At 47.7% G+C, this 21,724-nt stretch overlaps 2 protein-coding genes across 3 annotated transcripts; one reads left to right on the top strand and one right to left on the bottom strand.

Moving 5' to 3' along the window:
* Positions 1-49: 49 nt before the first annotated feature.
* On the top strand, positions 50-14,662 carry Ptcd1 (pentatricopeptide repeat domain 1). Of its 2 annotated transcripts, XM_057763739.1 has the most exons (9): positions 51-360; positions 2,739-3,232; positions 4,389-4,529; positions 5,520-5,738; positions 6,423-6,524; positions 9,189-9,893; positions 11,849-11,965; positions 12,702-12,884; positions 14,168-14,662. In XM_057763739.1, exons 2-9 carry the CDS (start codon positions 2,765-2,767, stop codon positions 14,348-14,350), a joined length of 2,118 nt encoding a protein of 705 aa, XP_057619722.1. In that variant the 5' UTR covers positions 51-360; positions 2,739-2,764; the 3' UTR covers positions 14,351-14,662. The 2 variants fall into 2 exon arrangements, with proteins under 2 accessions (XP_057619723.1, XP_057619722.1); XM_057763740.1 differs by lacking the exon at positions 11,849-11,965 and having other exon boundaries at positions 50-360.
* A 67-nt stretch (positions 14,663-14,729) lies between these two features.
* Positions 14,730-20,832, bottom strand: LOC130870858 (protein BUD31 homolog). The gene is made up of 4 exons (XM_057763765.1): positions 20,739-20,832; positions 17,909-18,031; positions 16,596-16,762; positions 14,730-14,867 (listed from the first exon to the last, which is right to left on the bottom strand). Exons 1-4 carry the CDS (start codon positions 20,830-20,832, stop codon positions 14,817-14,819), a joined length of 435 nt encoding a protein of 144 aa, XP_057619748.1. The 3' UTR covers positions 14,730-14,816.
* Between the last annotated feature and the right edge of the window lie 892 nt (positions 20,833-21,724).

Here is a 21,724-nt window from a genome sequence, read left to right as displayed (position 1 = left end):
GCCTGCCTAGCCGCTGGCCGAACGCTCTTTGGGTCAGTAATCGGAAAGAACGTATGAGGGCGGGACCGCAGGAGCATGTGGCTAAGGGAAGAAAGTTAATTGGGGCCAAACCCCTGCGACCCTGAGGACGCCTTTTGGCGCTTTGTTGCGCAGGACTCTCGGAGTTCAACCCTCGGAGGAATCCCGGGAGCCAGGCCGAAATTGGAGCCAAGGGACTGTCCAAGCCGGCGCCGTCGGTCACATGAGAAAATCCACGCTCTGAAGGCCTGGGGAGGGGAGGCAGGGGAGGCCCGAAGGTCCCAGGCCCCCCTACGGCTGGACAGCCTCCACGTATCTCTAATTCAAAGGTTTAAAACTCAGGTAAGGAGACTGGACATGTGGCTCAGTTGGCAAAGTGTTTGCCTCAGGACCACATAACATAAACCGGGAATGTTGGAGCATACTTTTAATGCCAGTAAATGGCAAGTGAAGGCAGGAAATCAAAAGTTCGAGGCCAACCTGAATTACAGGAAAACCTGGAGGGAGAGTCAACCTTCTAATAGAGCTAGGATTTAAAATGTTTATCGTCAGCCGGGCGGCGGTGGCGCACGCCTTTAATTCCAGTACTGGGGAGGCAGAGGTCGGAGGATCTCTGTGAGTTAAAGGCTATCCTGGTTCACAGAGTTCCAGCCAGAGAAGGACCATGTCTCGAAAACCAAAACAAAAGTTTATTCTGATTTTTGTATGTATGTACGTTTGTATGTATGTACGTAGGTATATAGCAGGCTGGCCTTGAACTCACAGAGACCCTCATGCCTGTGGCTCCCGAGTGCTGGGATTAAAAATGTGAGCTATCCTGATTTTTTGGTTTTGTTTTGTTTTTGAGACAGTATTTCTCCATGTAGCTTTGGAGCCTGGCCTTGAACCATCTGTAGACAAGGCTGGCGACCTCACAGAGATCCACCTGCCTCTGCCTCACGACTGCTGGGATTAAAGGTGTGTGCCACCACCACCCGGCTGATGTTTTTTTATTAAAGGGTTTAAATTATGCAGGCTGAACTCTAAAGCCCATCTAATAAAAACGAAATGCTAGGCTGGTATGGGAGGATGCAGCTCAGTGAGAGAGTTTAGATTCGCAAGTCCCTGGATTTGAAGCCCAATGCTACCAGATTCATAAACAAACAAGCCAAGAAGTACAAAATCCCAGACACAGTGGTCCTTGCTTGTAATGCTAGCACTGCAGTAAAGTTGAGGCAGGAAAATAAGATGAGTTTGAGGCTAACCAAGGCTACTCAGTGGGACCCTGTCTCAAAAACTATAAAGATCACTAGGCACTGGTGGTAGACAACTTTAATCCCAGCACTCTAGAGGCTGAGGCAGTTGGATCTCTGTGTGTTTAAGGTCAGCCTGTTCTACAGAGTGAATTCTAGGACAGCAAAGGCTACACAGAGAGACCCTGTCTGGGAAAAAAGAAAAAAATATAAAGAGCTAGTGATACAGCTGAGTGGTAGACCTCTAAATTCAACCTTTAGTACCACAAAAGGGAAAAAAATACGTAAGCACGTATATAATTTTCTGGTTATTTTGTTTGTTTTGTTTTGAGACAGTGTGTGTCTTGTAGCCCTGGCTGACCTGGGACTCACACTATGTGGACCAGGATGGTCTCTAACTTAGAGACATCTGCCTGTGATGGCCTCTGAGTGCTTGCGCTAAAGGAGCGCACCACCACTCTGAAGACCAGGCTGGCCTCAACCTCACAGAGATCCACCTGCCTCTGCCTCCCGAATGCTGGAATTTTATGTGTATTTTTTTTTTCAATGCTGAGGATTGAACCTAGGACCTTGTGAATGCTAGATAGGTGTTCCACCATGAAGCTACAGACACTGTCACCCCACTTTGTTTGTAGTCCTGCCTGAGGCTGCTGAGTACCAAGAATCTCAGGCCTGCCTAAGACTTTCTTTTTTGGTTTGGTTCTGGTTTTTTGAGACAGTATCTCATATAGAGCCTGTTTTTTTTTTGTTTTTGTTTTGTTTTTTTTTTTTTTTTCTTTTCTTTTCAAGACAGGGTTTCTCTGAAGCTTTGGAGCCTGTCCTGGAACTAGCTCTATGTAGATCAGGCTGGCCTTGAACTCACAAAGATTCATCTGCCTCTGCCTCCCGAGTGCTGGGATTAAAGGCGTTCGCCACTACTGCCCGGCCAGCCTGGTCTTATTTATAGCAGAGGCTACCCTGCACTCCTGTGCATTTTTGAAACACATTTGTTTATGTGTGCATTTACATGGGTGCATTGCACAGTGTTTGTGCACCGGTCAGAGAACAGCTCACACCACAGCTTCTACCAAGTAGATTCAGGGACCAAACTCAGGTCATCAGGTATGGCAGAAAGCGCCTTTATCTGCGGAGACAAGCTCAGGCCCTCTTTGTTGTTGTGTTTTCGAGACAGGGGATCTCTGTAGCCCTGACTAGCTTGGAACTCTGCCTCCCATGTGCTTGGATTAACTGTGTGGGCTACCTACCACACCTGGCGCTCTCTCTTACTTTTTTGAGACAATCCCAAGAAGCCCAGGCTGCCCTTGAAGTTGATAGGTAGCCGAGGATGACCTTGTTCTGATTGCTGAGAGTGTAAATACGGCCCGTCTCCTGCTCCCCATCCCCAGCCCAGACTTCCTAACTCAGAGCCACCCTTGTATCTGCACTTCTCTCTTATTCCCAGCTTCCACACAGAGGCCGATGGGACTTCCTTATTTTTCTTCATTTCAGGCACAAGAAGGCCAGCGATAGACCTCATGAGACTTTCCCGGCTCTTTTCTGGCCCCCACCCCATAGGACTGTCTGTCCTCCAACACTGGGATCTTCTTGGATCCACCCGATGGACAGGAGTCAAGGAGGGACTGGCACAGCTGAGGCTGGCATGGCCACATTGGCAGGTGTCGGCAGCCTTCTGCAGCTCTTCTTCCTTCCTGCCCCTGGGCCAGGGGAGCCAGAACATGGGCAGCCTCTGCTCTGACTCCAATAAGCTCAGCACTGTGGCCCCTCAGAAGGAGGAGGAGGAGGATGAAGAGAGCTTTGGAACCCTCTCTGACAAATACTCTTCCCGGAGACTATTCCACAAGTCAACAGCCCAGCTGTATAACCTACAGCTGAAGGAACAGGGTCTCGAGGAGGAAGAATTGGAGCCCAAACTGTGGCAGGGCCGAAGGAACACTCCATACTGGTACTTCTTTCAGTGCAAACGTCTGATCAAGGAAGGAAAGGTCCGAGAACCCTGAGGTCTTCCTTTCTGCCGGGCTGACATATGTGGGGCAGTACAGCCTTCCCAGTTGTTGAAATCGGAACGCTCATTGCTCAGTCCTTGGATCTCTATTGTTTTTGTGCACAGATGAGTGTTTGTGCCATGGTGCACATGTAGAAGTCAGAAGACAATATGGTAGAGCTACTTCTTCCCTCCCACCTTTATACGGGACCCAGGGATCAAATTCTGGTCACTATATTTACACTGCAAGTGCCTTTATCTGCTGAGCCATATCGCTAGCCCCCTAGCTATCTTTAACCCACTACATGGTAATCCCACTAATCTTTTCGTCCATAAGACATTTCTTTGGGTCATGATTTGTTCTTTGAATAGCTCGACCTCTAAACTGTTCCCAGGTCTAGCTCGTTTTAGTATTTCCACCATTCTTTCCAGGCTGTCTTGCTGTGCTGCCCTGGCTCACTGGCACTCACCACGTAGTTCAGGTTAGCCTTCCACTCATAGTCTCCTGCCGCAGCAGTGCTGGGGTTACCTAGCATTCGCCTCTACACGCAGATTATTTTGTGCACCACCATGCCTGGGAGTAGCTATGATTTCAAATAAGAAAAAGGAGTGAGAGCTGGGCATAGTGGCACACACCTTTAATTCCAGCACTGAAACAGACATAACTCGAAATTGAAAACCAGCCTAACCCTGTCTCCAAAAAGAGAGAGAGAGAGAGAGAGAGAGAGAGAGAGAGAGAGAGAGAGAGAGAGAGAGAAAGGGAAAGGAAGGGGAGGGGAGAAAAGAAAAAGAAAGAGAGAAATTGGACGTTGGACTAGGAATTCAGTTTAAGGTAAAGTGTTTGCCAAGCAATATAAAAAAGAAAATTAGAGATGGGGCCAAGGCCACTCTGGGCAGAAGTTTGCAGTCAGAAGGAGCTGTTGTCCTGTATCATGTCAGAAGGGTCCCTCTACCTCCCACCCTCTGCTGGCAGCCTTTGATTTTGGGGGGCTTTTGTTTTGAGATAATATTGTATGAATCCCAGGCTGTTCTGAAACATGCTGTGTAGCCTAGAATGGCTTTGATCCCCCTGCCAAATGTATGTCCCACTCTCCTTGGCTTGCTAAAGGTCTCTGAAACCATCCTGAGCCCTCTCTCACACTGGCGTTTTTACCTAGCTGGCGGAGGCCCTGGACCTGTTTGAGAGGCAGATGCTGAAGGAAGAGCGCTTGCAGCCTCTGGAGTGCAACTATACGGTGCTGATTGGGGGCTGTGGGCGTGTCGGCTACCTGAAGAAGGCCTTCAAACTCTATAATGACGTGAGTGTGGGCCACAGTAATAGGGCCAAGGCTCTGAAATGCATGCTGGGAGCAGATCCTGAGCATAATGTCACTATGGGCAGACGACATGGTTTGTTGACATTGAATCCATATTGTATTCTTGGGGAACTGAGTAGGTGACAAGAGACATGCTTAGTTATGCGCCTGGGCTGCTAGGAGCCCACATGTCCCCTTATTTCTCTGCTACCATGCCTAGTTAGTCTGTATTCTTCTCCACATCATTCACAGTTGCTAACACAAACCTTGCTTCTGTTCCTTCATGAATCAAAAAAGAACCTTACATGGGACAGCTGTAGACTCAAACAAGATACAACACATCTTCTCCTGGGGTATTAACAGACTCTTGCTAATCTTAGTCCTCTTATGTGGTACACTACTCCAGTCCTCAAAGTCTGTGGTTAGAGCAAACAGAAAGAAACTCCACTTCCTTTTTGTTTTGTTTTGTATTTTTGAGATGGTTTTACTATGTAACCTTGGCTTACCAGGAGCTTGCTATGTAGACCAAGCTGGCCTTGAACTCATGCCTGCCTCTGTCATCTGATGCGAACATACCTGACAAAACTGCACTTCTCAAAGGACAGTGTAGGTATGTGAATCATTGTAATAATCTTTCTGAATGATCTCATCCTTGGTTTCTAAGGAGAGTTGACTAGCTCACGAGCTCCCAACTAGTGAGTACTGGTCCCCCTTTCCCAGAACAGACATTCTCTGTGCATCCTGTACTGTCAGGATAAGCTGCTCAGGCCTCAGAATATAAGCGCACCAGCTCTAGAATATTCTTTCAAGTGCCCCAGAAGGATGATTTCCTGTTGCCATTTCCAAGAGTGCGGGCTCAATTTTCATAGTCCCTCTGGTGAAGTAAGGAGTTTGGATCTGTGTATGAGGTGCCACTTGGGCCCTTCAAAGTGGCTGTGATCTCTGTATCCAAATTCTCCTAGAACCTCCTTCAGTGTTCTCCCGTCTCAACAGATGAAGAAGCGAGACCTGGAGCCTTCGGATGCCACCTACACAGCCCTGTTCAATGTCTGTGCTGAGTCCCCCTGGAAGGACTCCGCCCTGCAGAGTGCACTGAAGCTCAGACAGCAGCTCCTGGCCAAAAACTTCCAACTCAACCTGAAAACATATCATGCCCTGCTAAAGGTGACGGCCAAGTGTGCAGACCTCAGGATGTGCCTGGATGTCTTCAAGGTGGGGACTCCCTTGCTCTTCCAAGTCAGACCCAGTCCTGTGGGACAAGTGTGAGAGACAGATTACTTGTCTCCCTTCACCTGGAATGTTCAGGAAAGCTGAGACAGCCCATGCTTTATGCTGGGATTCACACATGTATCCAACATGACCTAGCTTTCCGTGGCCTCAGTCTGACAGTATGGGCTGTAGGCAGGCAAGCAAGAGGATGGTGGTGGAGAGGGGGATCCTGTGCTGAGTGGGAGGACAGGAGTTTCTGAGAGATGGGAGTGTCTTTTAGGAGGTCTAGCTCAGCTTGACATTGAAAAGACTGGTGGGGACCGTGTCCTTGCCCTGTACAGCTCTACATGGTTGAAGCCTTGTTCAGACATCCTAAAAGGTGTGTCCTTTCACAGATGAGGAAACTGAGGCTGGGTAGCTCAGGGCCTTGTCCTTATCCATGCCCATAGTTGGCTGCTGTTGTTATTGGGTCTTGAAGCCAGTCCTTTTATTCTAGGGCTCCCAAGTACAGTGGTTGCAAGGGTCAGCTTTGCAGATGCTGCTGATTCAAGGAGCAGAGCTGGGGAGACGGGGCTGGTTCTAACTGGTTCCAGTGCTGTGCCCAGGCACCTGTTCCCTAGAGATGCATGGACCTGGTACTGACATTGCTATAGGTTCTGAGTGAGACTGCTTTCTTCTCTTGCCCAGGAAATCATTCACAAGGGGCATAGAGCCACAGAGGAAACCTTCTCTTTCCTACTCATGGGCTGCATCCAGGACAAGAAGGCAGGCTTCCTGAAAGCCGTGCAGGTCAGACTTGCCCTTGCCCTTGCCCTTCCTGGTGCCAGGGTTAGCTTTGTTTGTTTTTTGTCTTTAAATTGTATATGAAAGGGGTCAACTGGAGCTGGAGTTGTGTAGCCTGTTGTGAGTCCCTTGGACTGGATGCTGGGAACCATACTTAGGTCCTCTAAAAGAGCAATTTGCTCTCTTAACTGCTGAGCCTTCTCTCCAGCCCACCGTGCCAAGCGTTTTTACATCTGCCAGCTTCTGGCCTTAGTGGTAATCACTACAGGGCATGCTCTTCCTCCATTTTGTGGACAGCTTGGAAAGGAGGCTTGTGGCAATCCTGCTCCTCTAGTGAAGGCGCAGCCAACCCATCCCTCTTCTTCTCAGATCCTCTAATTTTGGGTTTCCTGACCATTGCAGTATGGGAACTGGGGTATGTGTTCAGCCCATCCCTCAGGTTCATACTCTAGTTGGCATCTCTCCAGGTGCAACCAGGAATGCACACTTAGTCTCAAAGTGAGACAGATCCTCTATTCCCCTCATATGTCATGAGTGGGTGTTGGTGTTGCTGCCACGGATGCTTGGGAGTCATTTTCTTCCAGGCTCTGCCATCTAATGTACCCACCACAGCCTGACAGTAGCCCAGTCCAGATGTCCTGTTTCCAGATGTGCATTTCAGGAAGCTTCTTAGCATGTTACTGAATGACAGCCCAAGACCCAAGATTGTGTCCCCTCTGCAAAGAACTTTGAAGCAGTGACATGCTGTGAAGGAAGTATAGAATGAACCCATCAGTACCACCGGCCTGTTTGTGTTACACACTTCCTGAGCCCATCAGTACTGCCGGCCTGTGTGTTACACACTTCCTGAGCCCATCAGTACTGCCAGCCTGTGTGTTACACACTTCCTGAGCCCATCAGTACTGCCGGCCTGTGTGTTACACGCTTCCTGCTTCCTCAGGGCTCTGTCCACCCCTTTTGGCAGGTGAAGGAACTGAGGCTCACAGACGTTTATACCATATATGAGAATCCCACAGCCACTCAGAGTTGGGATTTAGGGCTAAGGAGATGGCTAACATCACTTGCTATATAAACACATGAGGACCTAAGTTCAAATCCCTAGAACTCGTGCAAAAAGATGGATGTGATCTTGTCACTGTGACCCCAGCTCTTTGGACAGCAGTGACATGAGGATTGGTAGGTCTTGCTGACTGCCAACCTAGCTCCAGGTCGAGTGACAGACTCTCTCTCCTCGAATAAGGCAGAGAGTGATATAACAGGATACTTGATGTTCACCTCTGGCCTTTGCTTACGTACAGATACCCATACCCTTTTACAGCAGTGACACACAGACACACACAAACACACACCAAAAAAGAAAAAAATAGCTACAACTTCGTCTACATTGAGACTTCTAGTTTGAGACCCTGTCTCAAAAAAAAAAAAAAAAAAAAGCCAAGTATATCAGACTCTAGTGTGTGAATCTCTGCCACATTTTATTTCAACAATATGGTGTATATATCTCTTAATTTTCCATTCTGCTAACCATTCCTTAGGAAAGGCTGCCAAGATCCCTGCCTTTCTGAAAACGTTGCCCTGATAGGCATTAGAGCCTTGCAAGGTTTGCCAGGCTGGTGCCTAACCTGCCAGTCCCCATCTGCATACCTTGCTCTAAGGTGGGGTGACTGCTGTTGCCCACATCCAGTCCTTTAAGGTTTCTGTCAGAACCAGAGAAGGACTGGTGAATTAGTGCAGCACCTGGGAAGCAGAGGCATCTCTGAGTTTAAGGCTAGCCTGATCTACGTAATGACTCCAAGGCTACATCGTAAGAACCTGTCTCAAAAAAACAAAACAGAAAAACCAAAGGGTGCTGGAGAGAGAAGATAAGAGCATTGGCTGCTTTTTAGAAGACCCGGGTCCAGTCTCCAGTACCCACACGGTGGCTCACAACTACTTAAAGGTGTGTGCTGCCACGCCTGGCCTTAGGTTGGATACTTTCTCGATTCTTCTTTATTTAGTCACTTCTTTAAATGTATGTATTTATTTTCTGTACATTGGTGTTTGGCCTGCATGTATGTCTATGTGAAGGTGTTGAATCCTCTGGAACTGGAGTAGCAGACAGGTGTGAGCTGCCATGTGGGTGCTGGGAACTGAACTCTGGTCCTCTGGAAGAGCAGCCAGAGCTTTTAACCACTGAGCCATCTCACCACCTCTTAAACCTATTTTGATTATATGAATTTTGGCAGGGAAGGCATTTGCATTCCCCAGCACAAATGTAGAGGCCAGAGGACAACCTCCCAGGTTGGTTCTCTCCTTTTATCATGTAGAATCTAGGGATTGAACTCAGGTCATCAGATTCACTTCCCCACTCCCCACCCCTGCCGTTTTTTGGTTTTGTATTTTTGAGGTTTTTGATGCTTTTACCTGGGGCTATAGGCTGACTTCACAGTGACTGAACCTGGGAGCTCCATACCAGAGTCACACCCCTGCACTTTTTTTTTCTCTTTTTTTGGTGGTGCTAGGGTTTTATTCCAAGGCTTAACATACACTCAGCCATTGCTGCACCACAGAGCTACTCCAGCTTTCTTGTGCCTTAGGAGTTTGCCGGTCTGATTGTTATTGTACAGCGCCTCCTTCCATGGGAGCCTGGAGGAGGCAGAGACATGTAGCTAACATTAGTTTCTCCTGCAGGTATGGCGGCAGATGCTGAGGCTGGGCATCAAACCAACTAGGCATGGCTATAACCTCCTGTTGGGCGCAGCTCGAGACTGTGGTCTGGGGGACCCAGAGGTTGCCTCCAGGCTGCTCCTGAAGCCTCAGGAAGAGACCATCCTGTTCCAGCTACCAGCAGGCAGGCCTGAGGCCCGGAGGAAAGTCCAGGCCAAGGCAGTGGTTGGTGTGTCAGTTAGACATGTGGAGGCACTAGAGAGGCAGTTGTTTCTGGAACCTTCTCAGGAACTTGAGAGACCTTCAGAGTTCCCCGAGACTGGGGTAACAAGCAAAATCCAGCCTGAGATAGAAACCAAGGCAGAACCTGGCCATATACCAGCCCATACCCCACTGGCCCTGATGCTTCCCCCCTTGAATCTGGAAGTTAATATCCTGAGTCTTGGGACTCTCTCCCCAACTGTAGTCTCCTTTGGGACAGTGGCCACACCTGCTGATAGACTGGCCTTGATGGGAGGTCTGGAGGGCTTCCTGGGAAAGATGGCAGAACACGGGCTCCAGCCGGACATCAAAACCCTCACTCTACTGGCTGAGGTGGTGGAACCTGGGAGCCCTGCAGAATCCTCGCTGCTGACCATCCTGGACAGGCATAAGGTGGAGGCCGACGTTACCTTCTTCAACACGCTGATAAGGAAGAAGAGCAAGCTGGGAGACCTGGAGGGAGCAAAGGTCAGGCACTATCTACTGGGGTCTTCATTATCTGACCTTAGACTGTAGAATGTAGCTTATTAGTTAGCAGATATATCTGGAGCCCTGTTCTAGGCTTGGCCTTATATGAAGCTAGGAATTGGGATACAAACCAGCCAGCTGCACCACAGCCCTACCACATAGAGGAAGGGCATGAAGGACATTTAGGAAGAAGGGACATCCTGATATGCTGGGGATACTGGGTTCCAAGAGGCCAAACTTGTCACTATACTGAGGAGGGGTATATAAGATAAGCAGGTGCTTCAGGAACAGGACCGTAGAGTTGTTCAGCTAGTTAAAGAATCACCATCAGCTGGGGCTGGAGAGATGCCTCAGTGCTTAAGAACACTGGCTCTTCTAAAGGTCCTGGGTTTGGTTCCTAGCACTTATCTGGCAGCTCATAACCATCTGTAACTCCAGTTTCAGGGGATCTGATGCCCTCTTCTGGCTTCCATGGGCACTAAGCATTTAAGTAGTACTCAGACATAAATGCAGGTACACCTATACACATTCAAAACAAAATAAAATGTCACTGTGGGGCTGAGGGTAGCTCAACTGGTAGAGTTGCCTAGCACACATGTGATCCTGGGGTCCATTCCTAGCACTGCATAACCTGATTCACACCTATAATCCTAGGAGCTGGGGATTGGAGGATGGAGGATCAAACATTTAAGGTCATCCTTGGCCACTGTCTTAGCTTTGGTTCCTATTTACTGTGATGAAACACCACGACCAACAGCGATCTGAGATGGATTTGTACATTTGTAGTCCATCACTGAGGAGGTCAGAACAGGAACTCTAACAAGGGAACCTGGAGGCAGGAGCTGATGCAGAAGCCATGGAGGGGTGCTGCTTACTGTTTTTGCTTCAAGGTTTGCTTAGCCTGTTTTCTTATAGAACCCAAGACCACCAGCCTCGGGCTGGCACCACCTACCTTGAGCTGGGCCCTCCCCCATCAATCACTAATTAAGAGACTGCCCTACAGCCCCATTTTATGTACATATTTTTTCAGTTGAGTGTCCCTCCTTTCAGCTCTCTAGCATATGTCAAATTGACATAAGACAATCTAGCATAGCCAAATTGAGAGTTCAGTGCCAGCCTAGAGTCCTTGAGACCTTTTCTTTCAAGAGTAAACAGATCTCTAAGTTTTAGTCCAGTTTACATAGTGAACCCCAGACTAGCCAAGGCAGTATATTGAGACCCTGGCTTAGCTTCCCCCCTCAAAAAGATAGGTTCACCATGAGGCACCCCAATAGGTCTCTGGAATGTTCTTGCCATCCCAATATGTTCCCAACACTGCATGTACTCTGTGCCGTCATCAGCTTCAGCTCTCTCTGCTTCTCTTCTGGTCAGGCCAGGAGACGCAGTCTGATTGTGTACAGCTTTCCCCATCTCACAGAGATGATAGGCAGGCTCCAGACAGGTTTTTGTCACTTACACAATCAGTTTGTTTGTTTGTTTGTTTGTTTGTTTATTATGTATACAACATTCTGCCTTGATGTATGCCCGCACGCCAGAGGGGGGTGCCAGATCTCAGTACAGATGGTTGTGAGCCACCATGTGGTTGCTGGGAATTGAACTCAGGACCTCTGGAAGAGCAGCCAATGAGTGCTCTTAACCTCTGAGCCATCGCTCCAGCCCCACACAGTCAGTTTTTATGTGATGCGCTTTGACAGAAGCAGTGCCCTGGGCATCTGTGAGGGTCAAAGGTGACAGAGAAATGGCCACAGTGCAGAGCACACCTTCCTCTGGACAAGCTAAGAAGACAGTCCTCTGGGGCTGAGTAGAGACCAGCAGTGCCATGTAGTCAGCTGAGGGAGTCAAGAGGCCTCTGAGCAATGGTGCCCCTTGGTCTCTAGCATCCAGCAAAGGAATTCATCAGGACATCTGGCCAGGGCTTGTAGGTCTCAGGTAACAGCTGCATGTCTGTCTTATAGGCGTTGCTGCCAGTCCTGGCAAAGAAGGGAATTGTCCCCAATCTGCGGACTTTCTGCAATCTGGCCATTGGGTGCCATAGACCCAGGGATGGTATGCAGCTGCTTGCGGACATGAAGGTGAGAGACCCAAGCCCAAGCAGGATGCCTCTGGTTCTGGGAGAAAACCCAGGGAGTTCTCAGGAAGTTATGGGGGAAATAGGACCCAGCAGGATCAAATGAGTATGGAGCAGGAATGGCCGTGACCCCCTGTGGAAATGAGCAGATTCTATGAGGTATTGTGGAATGTGTTTCCATCTTGAAGGGACTGTTGGTTCCAGTGGAGAGATGTGAATGAGGCTGAGCCCTAACACCCTGGAGGGATGGGAGTTCTGGCCAGAGGAGAGATGGACTAGAAGCTTGGAGAGCAGAGAGTGGTTTTCAGCTCTGGCCGCTCTGATGCTCATTCAATTCCAGCCGACCCCAGCAGTGGCCACTTCTATAAAGACCAAGTTGTGTTCCCACATTCTACCCCCCAACTAATGCTGGCTGTTATAGACTGCCCCCCACCTTGTGGTGATGACCCTTTAAGCAGTAAGCTGCAGCCAAGAGTGAGAGTGTGGAGGTATTTTACACCTCGTTTCCTGTCTGTTGCCGCCGGAGCAGCAGTCTTCTCTCCAGATTTTTCAGGGTTGAAGTGACAGGGCAAAGTTGCTTTTGTGTGGGGTTTGACAGCCAGCTGTTGCTGTATGGTTCCACCCGTCTTGTTTCTGGTGCCTAGTCTGTGGAGCAGACCTGTCTGTGGATCGGGCCTAGCAGACTCCCTTGTCCTAGCAGCCACCATCATCCTGCTGACCATGTGATGTCCACGTTCTAGAAATCCCAGATGGCCCCTAACACCCACATCTACAGCACTCTGATCAACGCGGCCCTCAAGAAGCTGGACTATACCTATCTCATTGATATCCTGAAGGACATGAGGCAGAACAGCGTCCCAGTGAATGAAGTGATCATCCGTCAGCTAGAGTTTGCTGCTGAGTACCCTCCCACCTTTGACCGGGTATGTGTGCCAACCTTACAGTGCTCACCATTGCCTTAGCTGCTGCCATCACTGGTTTCGGCCTTTGGGGCTTGACGTTCATTTCCTTTCTGAAAGTTGTTCAGTAGCTTTCCTTAAGAGAACCCCAAGGCCCTGAGCCGCATTGAGTACCCTGGAGCCGACAAGTGGCTGTGAGCTGCCTGGTGTGGATGCTAGGAGGTGAACTCAGGTCCTCTGGAAGAACAGTACTTTAACCACATAGCCATCTCTCCAGCCCACTTTTCATTTTGAGGCATTCTCAGGTAACTCAGGCTGGCCCCTAGATTTCTTCAGTTCCATGTTGTAAGTATCTTATCAGGAGATGGTCTCATTGCTAAGTGCGTAGAGAGGGGCGTTAGGTGCAACTGAAGTCTTCTGTCACTCTCGGAGTTAGTTTCTGAGAGCGTCTCACTGACACTGGAGCTAATGTTTGGCTAGACTTGCTGTCTTGTTGCCTGTCTCATCTCCCTAGCACAGGGGTTATCGCACAGGCATGGGTGAATTTGTCCTGTTTGCATACCAAACACTTTACCATTGAGCATTTCCTCAGCACACTTAATCTATTGCTTATTACTGAGACAGGGTTTCTCTGTGTAGCCTTGGATGTCCTGGAACTTGTTTTGTAGACGTAACTGGCCTCAAACTGCCTCTCCCTCCCAAGTACTGGGAGTAAAGGCATGTATCTCCACACGTGACTTGAACTTCATCTTTTTAAATCAGACTTTTAAACTTGTAATTAATGGGGTTTTCCTCTCTTTTTTTGGTTTGGCCTATTTTTCCTGGATAACCCCTGCCAGCTGTTTCAGGCTCTTCATACCTATCCTCCCTACAAGTGGATGCTGCAGTGGTCCAAGGTTATAGGTCAGGATGGGAGCAGCTCAGCAAAAGACGCAGAACCGATGGGATGCCTCAATTCTAGCTGTGGGGCTGAGGTGACCTCCACGGGTTTAGGAGCGCTGCTGTGCCCTTAGAATCGATGGCTTTTAGGCCAAGGGCAGTTTGTCCTGCCCCACAATGCAGCAGTGAATCTAATGTCCATTTTTCTATCCTGTCCACTGTAGTCTCCTTGAGAACAGAGCAGAGGTCAGCTGTTGGGTTAGCTTTGGGTGACAGGCAGTGGTTTGGATTGCCTGAGAACATTTCTGAACTCCCTGCTTTTCTTAGTGTATTCCGTATTCATTGTACAGAGTGATGGGTCTCATGGTGAAGCTTCTGTCCCTGTATGTCACTCACCTTGACGTAGTTCTGTTCATTTCTAATTACAGTACAAAGGGAATAACACCTACTTGAAGAAGATTGATGGCTTCCGAGCTTATTATAAGCACTGGCTGACAGTGATGCCAGCAGAGGAAGCCTCCCACCCCTGGCAGGAGTTCTGGACCAAGCCCAAGGGGAACCAAGACACCACTGGGAATGTTGGTGTCCGAGGAGGCCTTAGGGACAAGTGATGAAGCATGCTGCTGCGACAAGCTCCCAGTGTTCACAGTGCTGGTGGAGCCCAAGAGCTCCTTCCATTTAAAAGCAGATAGTGTGCTGGTGTCGCCTTCCTAGAGACACCGCAGCGTTCTGCAGGCATAGGCATGAGGACAAAATACTGGGCCCATGTTGCCCTCCACATCACTGCTGAGAAAGTGTAAGCTTCTGCTCACAGACTGGCTATGACACTGAGCCACGACTGTGCCCTTTTCCTGCAGCCCACAGCCTGATGCTCTGAAAGAATGAATATAGCCAAGAGGTCTAATGGTTTTATTTTTACAGATTTCAGGGATTGGAAAGCCTTCACCTCTAGAGCCCATGTTCCCTCTGGGTCTCTTCTCTGGGCACCACTCTGAGAAGAGCTGCTCCAGAAGGGGGTGGCCCAGCAGGTAGGAACCAACAAAGTCCAAAGTCCAGAATAGAGCAGAGTCATGGGTGTCAGCCAGAGCAACCTCTGCAGCCGCAGTGCGTGCACTCGATGATGCGACCCTGTAACAGAAGACGGGGACATTTGTATACACTGCTACAACCCTGCACATACCGACTGAAATGTACTGTACAGGGTGCTGGTGGAACAGTCCGTGTTCCTACACACTTTCATTTGGATATTTTAGCTCCTTTGGGAAAATGGAAACAGCTACCATTAGCCGAAAGTTACACGTCTGTGTGTGATTAAGGCAAGACACACCTACCACCGCCACAAAGAATCCTTTGTAAGCCAGTGCCTCCCTCCTTTTTTTTTTTCTCTCTCTTTTTTTTTTTTTTTCTGAGACAGGGTTTCTCTCTGTAGCAATCCTTGATGGCCTAGAATTTGCTCTGTAGACCAGGTTGGCCTTGAACTCAGAGATCCCGCTGTCTCTGCTTAAAAAGGTGTGTGACCACCTGATGTAAGCCAGCCATTTTTATTCTCCTGATGGGCCTGATACTGCCTAGAGGGCTTAGGCCAGAGTTCTTGAGGACACTGGGCAAAAGGTATGCACTCAAGTTCCTGTGGCCACAACAGAATTGTCCCGGGGCATAGTGGCTGGCTGGGGGACTGGTGAAATGCTGTCTTGACCTTCTTTTTCTGGAGTCCAAGAGCTCATTTTAAGCAAATAAAGTTTTCTGGTAAAGTTTTGCTAAATCTTTGAGACAGGTCTCATAATGAATGACCCTGCATTTCACAGCTTAGTCTACAGATGTGCACTACCACATCTGGTTCTATGGAGTGCTGGAGATGGAACCAGGGCCTCATGCATGCTAGACAGCCCTCTGCCAACTGAGGAACAATCCAGAGGCTGGGACACCAAGAGCCTCCTCTTGGCAAGCAGCCATCAACCACTAGGCATGGCTTGGCACATCCACACCAGAGCCCCAGCCTTGGCACAGAGGGCAGATAGAGCTGGCTGCTGAGCTGAGGCCATCTGCACTGAATGAAAGCTCAGTGGGTGGCCCTGGTCTGATGTCCTGGTATTCCATTTCAAGGGTCTGGAAACTGGAGTTCAGACACTATACCCCAGCACCACTGCCAGGTGCCTAGCTTTGAAATCATCATCATCATCATCATCATCATCATCATCATCATCATCATCATCATCATCATCATCTCAACCTCCCAAGTGCTGGGATTAAAGTGAGTCACCACTCCTTGCTTTGGAACAAAGTTCTGACAGAAGATACCCAGAGACTGTCACCATGAGGATACCCAGAGACTGTCACCATGAGGATACCCAGAGACTGTCACCATGAGGATACCCAGAGACTGTCAGTCACCATGAGGATACACAGAGACTGTCACCATGAGGATACCCAGAGAATGTCACCATGAGGATACACAGAGACTGTCACCATGGGGATACACAGAGACTGTCACCATGAGGATACCCAGAGACTGTCACCATGAGGATACACAGAGACTGTCACCATGAGGATACACAGAGACTGTCACCATGAGGCCAGAGAGAAAGGGATAGGTTGCCTACTAGCCACGCCAATGTAGCCCTTCCGTCACCTCAGAGCTACCGCTTAAGAAAAGGCTTGGTCCAGTTATTGACCACAGGTAGTGTTGAGACCAATCTTACATCTCACTAGGAAGGATCCTGATCAGAAGGACTCACTCTTGGGAGGGATGGCAGACAGATTTCCAGTGACAAAATTCCTTCCCAAAATACCCATTATGGTCAACTAAAGCAGAGCTTTAAACAGAAAATAATTCCCTGTCCAGCCATCAGGCATTACCACTTCCAGCTTGCTTTTCGGAACCCGGCAAATGCAGTTCGTCCCAAAGTTGGTGTCCCTGGTCTGAATGCAGCGTAGGCAGCATAAATTCTCGTAGCCCTGCTTTTTCCACTTGGCAATTAGGTTTTTGTCTGCATAGCCTTCTTTAATGCAGTATTCATAGAGTTCTGTCAGAAAGGGAGGGACAAGGCATCAGAACATGGCACAATAAACCTGCCTCCATCATAGACTAAAAAGGAAAATTACACTGGGTATGGTGGCCTAAGCCTTTGATTCCAACACTTGGGAGGCAGAGAAAGAAAGATTTCTCTGAGTTTGAGGCCAGCTTGGTCTACAAATCAAGTTCCAGGAGAGTTATGATGACACAGACCCTGCCTCGAAATCAAACAGAAAAAAAAAAACAAACATTTAAGTGAGGGGTCTTTAATCCCAGAATTTGACAGAGGTAGGTAGAACATTGTTATTTTAAGGTCAGTATGGTCTGTGTAAGCTCCAGGCCAGCCAGGGCTACACTGGTATAACCTTGTTTCAAAAAGAAAACACAAATTTCTTCATCAGTAAACTGCTGCTTGCTGGGTTTGCAAAGATAAGGACCATTGTCTTTAGTTTTGTTTTTGGAGTCAGAATCTTGCACAACAGTCAAAGCTTGCCTGGAGTTCCAACAGTTTTCCTGCTTCTGCTTTCCAAGTGCTGAAACTATGGGTCTCAGCACTCAGCTTTTTCACCTGTTTTGAGATAGGGTTCTCTGTGCAGCCCCTCAGTCTCCTACAGTTTGCTATGTAGATCTAGCTAGCCTTGAATTCAGACAACCACCTGCCCCTGCCTCCCAAACTGCTGGGATTAAAGGCCTGGTGACAGCCAGCTTTTTATGAACCACTATATATATCTCAAAACTATTCAAATACAGCCGGGCGGTGGTGGCGCATGCCTTTAATCCCAGCACTCGGGAGGCAGAGGCAGGCGGATCTCTGTGAGTTCGAGACCAGCCTGGTCTACAAGAACTAGTTCCAGGACAGGCTCCAAAGCCACAGAGAAACCCTGTCTCGAAAAACCAAAAAAAACAAAAACAAAAAAAAAAAAAAACAAAAAAAAACTATTCAAATACAAAAGGTCAACAAGTTTCCTCAGAGACCAAGAATGCTTTCCATACAGGCCTAATGACCTGAGTTCAATGCCCCAGGCCCACATGGCAAAAGGAGAGAACCAGTTCCTGAAGATTCTCCCACATCCTCCACACTGAATCCTTGGAATGCACTATGAACAGAGTAACAATAGCTTTTTAAAGGCCAAGGTATTTAGCCAGTCACACTTACCTCTACTAATGGCTTTCCGCTTATAAAACAGGTCAAATATATATCGCGTTTTCTGGTGATGGATTCTGAAAATGGGCCACAGAGATTCCACTTTTCTCTTTCCCTCATGGGGTTCAGTTTCAGCTGGAGAGAAAAAACATGTATATATTTAGGAGACAGTCAGTCTGCATGGCACGCAGCATGTTTGCTTTCTTAACTACAGCTATGATTATTTTATACCCGTGGGGATAGTAATGAAAACAACGGACAATGACAAGAGTGGACAAAACTGGAATCCTCAAGCCCTGCTGGGAGAACGGGAATGTCTAGAGTTACCATGAGTTTAGGAACACACTGAAGCAGGATGAATACAGACTCTTTTTCACCCACTCTAATTTCCTTTACTTTCAGAGTTGTGCCAAGAAATCTCTTGACCCATACATAGCAAGCTTGACTACTACAAGTTCTGAGCACTGAACAACCAGCTGTGAAAAGAGAAAGCAGAGTTAACAGTGGCTTAGAAATTATTGCTATAGGTATGACCTCAATAGCAATGATCACATCAGCTGTAAACAGGTATTTCAAAGATTGTTTTAAATAACAATCTGAAGGGGGCTGGAAAGGTGGCTCAGTGGTCAAGAGCATTGGCTGTTTTTGCAGAGAACCCAGGTTCAATTCCCAGTACCTAGGTGGCGGCTTATGTTGTAACTCCAGTTCCAGGGATCCAGCGTCCCTCTTTCAGCCTTTGCAAACACTAGGCACAAACATGGTACACATGAAGCAAAACATGAAATAGCAATTCCGGGTGGTGGGATAGAAACTACTATGAGACTGATCCCTGAATCCTCAGGGTGGAGAGAACTGACTCCGGTAAGTTGTCCTCTAACCTCTACCATGCTCTGTAGTACACGTTTGTGCAAAAGCCACTCTCACACCACACAAATAACAAGCAAGTAGTCATACAGCAAGATGTCTTTTATTCATCTTGGCAGACTTAGAATCCCCTAAGGGGCCTTATTTGAGTAATGAGCTAGATCAAGTTAGCCCAACTGAGATAGAAGATCTACTCTGAATAGAGGCACCATTCTCGGTGTGTGTGTGTGTGTCCTGAACTGTCGGAGTGAAGAAAGCTAGCTGAACTTGTGTGTGAGCAAGTACCATGTGTGCATTTACCATTTTTTAAAAAAAGTTTCTTAGAAGCCGGGCGGTGGTGGCGCACGTCTTTAATCCCAGCACTTGGGAGGCAGAGGCAGGCGGATCTCTGTGAGTTCGAGACCAGCCTGGTCTACAAGAGCTAGTTCCAGGCCAGGCTCCAAAACCACAGAGAAACCCTGTCTCTGAAAACCAAAAAAAAAAAAAAAAAAAGTTTCTTAGATCATTTATATATGAGTGTTTGGCCTACATGTATGTATGTACCCAGTGCTTATAGATGTCAGAAGAGGTGCTGGATCCCTGGAAATGGAGTTATAAACTGATGTGAGCAGACATGTGGGTGTTGGGAAATGAACCTGGGTCCTCAGCAAGAGTCGCACGTGCTTAATCACTGAGTTATTTCTCCAGCCCTGTTCTCTGCTCTTTGACTATGGGTGTGTATTGTTTTAGTTCCAGTCTTGACATCCCCTCAATGATAGACGCTAACCTGGAATTGTAAGCCAAATAAACCCTTTCCTTCCCTTTGTTGCTTTTGGTCAGGGTGTAACAGCAACCAAACTAGGACAAGCTGTGCTCACCAAAGGCTAGCATATACTAGAGGTCAGATAAAATGTCCAGAGACAAGCTGACTGCCAAGATTCCACAGCGGGGTTGTGGTGCAGAAACCGCTACATGGTGCAAGGACCCAGGGACAAAGATTTTCAGAGCCCCAGGCCACTACAAGGAATCTCAAAGGGGCAAAAGGGGGTGGGGGTAAAAGAAGCTTTATAATGGGGCTGTTCCCAGCACCCATGTCAGGGTAGCTACAACTACCTGTAACACCAGCTTTAGGGGATCTGACACTCTCCACCAGCCTCCTGTACTCTCATGCATATACCCCCCTCTCCCCCAATGTAAAATAAATCTTTTTTTTATTTATGTATTTATTATGTATACAAGTGTGCCTACAGGTCAGAAGAGGGCACCAGACCTCATTACAGATGGTTGTGAGCCACCATGTGGTTGCCGGGAATTGAACTCAAGACCTTTGGAAGAGCAGGCAATGCTCTTAACCTCTGAGCCATCTCCAGCCCCCTCTTTTTTTTTCTTTTAAGATTTATTTTACAGGGGGCTGGAGAGTTGTTAAGAACATTGCCTGCTCTTCCAAAGGTCCTGAGTTCAATTCCCGGCAACCACATGTCGGCTCACAACCATCTGTAATGAGGTCTGGTGCCCTCTTCTGGCCAGCAGGCATACATACATACATACAGAATATTGTATACATAATAAATAAATAAATATTTTTTTTAAAAAAGAAAGGAAGTAAGGAGAGAAAAAGAGAGAGAGAGCGAGGAAGCTGGGCATTATGTTATACCTTTAATTTCTGTGCTAGGGAGGCACAGGCAGACAGCTCTCCATGAGCTCGGGGCTAGCCTGATTTACTGATCTATGTAGAAACACTGTGTCGAAAGTAATGAAAAAAAATTTATACAGTGAGATCCTGTCTCCAAGACAACACTTAAAATGAAAAAGACACCTTATCTTTCTCTCAGAAATACGCACGCTAATAATCCTATTTCAGAACTTTCAAGCATTCTGAGCCGATAAGTAAACAGAACTTGACCAGTTGACAGTGAACCTCTTCTCACAGTTGTTTGTGTATCGGAGGCACCTGAGCCTCCTACATCCAAGCCACCCAGTTAGGAACACTACCACTTACCTTCTCTCATCTTTTGATCTAGTTCATCCAGTGTTGGTTCGATCAATTCCCAACCATCTGGAGGAGCTTTCCTGCTTTTTTTGACTTTGGGCATTTTCCAGCAAGAGTTGTAAAGATCTAGAAGAAAGTTAAGAGTTTTCTGAATCTCGGACTGCCAGAGACTTTTGGCAGCCATTCTGGATGCACATTCATTTACGCAAAGCAACAAGAGCAGTTAAGTAGCGCCATGAAGGGACAGACTCCTATCCAGACTCCTGAGTTCACACTGCAGCTCTGTGTGTTTTTCACATCCCTCAAGCCCAGGAAGTATACTGTATGTTATGTCGGTAAGTCATATATATGTGTTTTCTGAACGCCTCTAGATGTTGGCTCTCCACCCTCTATTTCAGAGACAAGCACATGTATCTCAGTATCGTCCCCAATCCTTTATCTGGGCATGGGCTGCCCCCCAAAAAGCTCCCTAACTCTACATAGGGAGGACTGAGAACAGCAAAACAGACCAAGAGTGAAAACACCACGGAATCTGCTGGAAGGTACTCTATTTCCAACAGTTAGTACTGTTTATCTCACCATATAAGAGTGTCTACTATAGAAATGAGAACCTGGAACTTTAGTCATGGAACCTTCAGCTGACTGCCTCAGTTTCCCCAGTCAGTTTCTGTTGGATTTTGTGAGCAGCAGATCTGATGACATAATCTCAGCTTTTTTTTTTTTTTTTTTTTTTTTTTTTGCTTGGGATCTCTTCTGATGGACACTATGGCCAGAACTCTACTGGGCACTCACTTCAGCTGGAAGCCTTAAAGCAGCAAACGCCAGTAGATTTCTGCCTAGACACTTTGCTATCTACTTTCTTCCCCTCTCTCTAGCTATTTGTTACTTTGGCTTGCATCCAAAACCAAAAGTATGCCACAGTAGATTATTCTTCAGAAGGCCCCAAATGGCTACTTAAGGTGTAACTGCCTCGCCTAATAAGGTACCGAGAGCCA

Source organism: Chionomys nivalis, chromosome 3 (genome assembly GCF_950005125.1).
Source record: "Chionomys nivalis chromosome 3, mChiNiv1.1, whole genome shotgun sequence".
Lineage (NCBI taxonomy): Eukaryota > Metazoa > Chordata > Mammalia > Rodentia > Cricetidae > Chionomys > Chionomys nivalis.
Note: the sequence above shows the minus strand (reverse complement) of the source record. Positions and strands in the feature narration are given on the sequence as shown.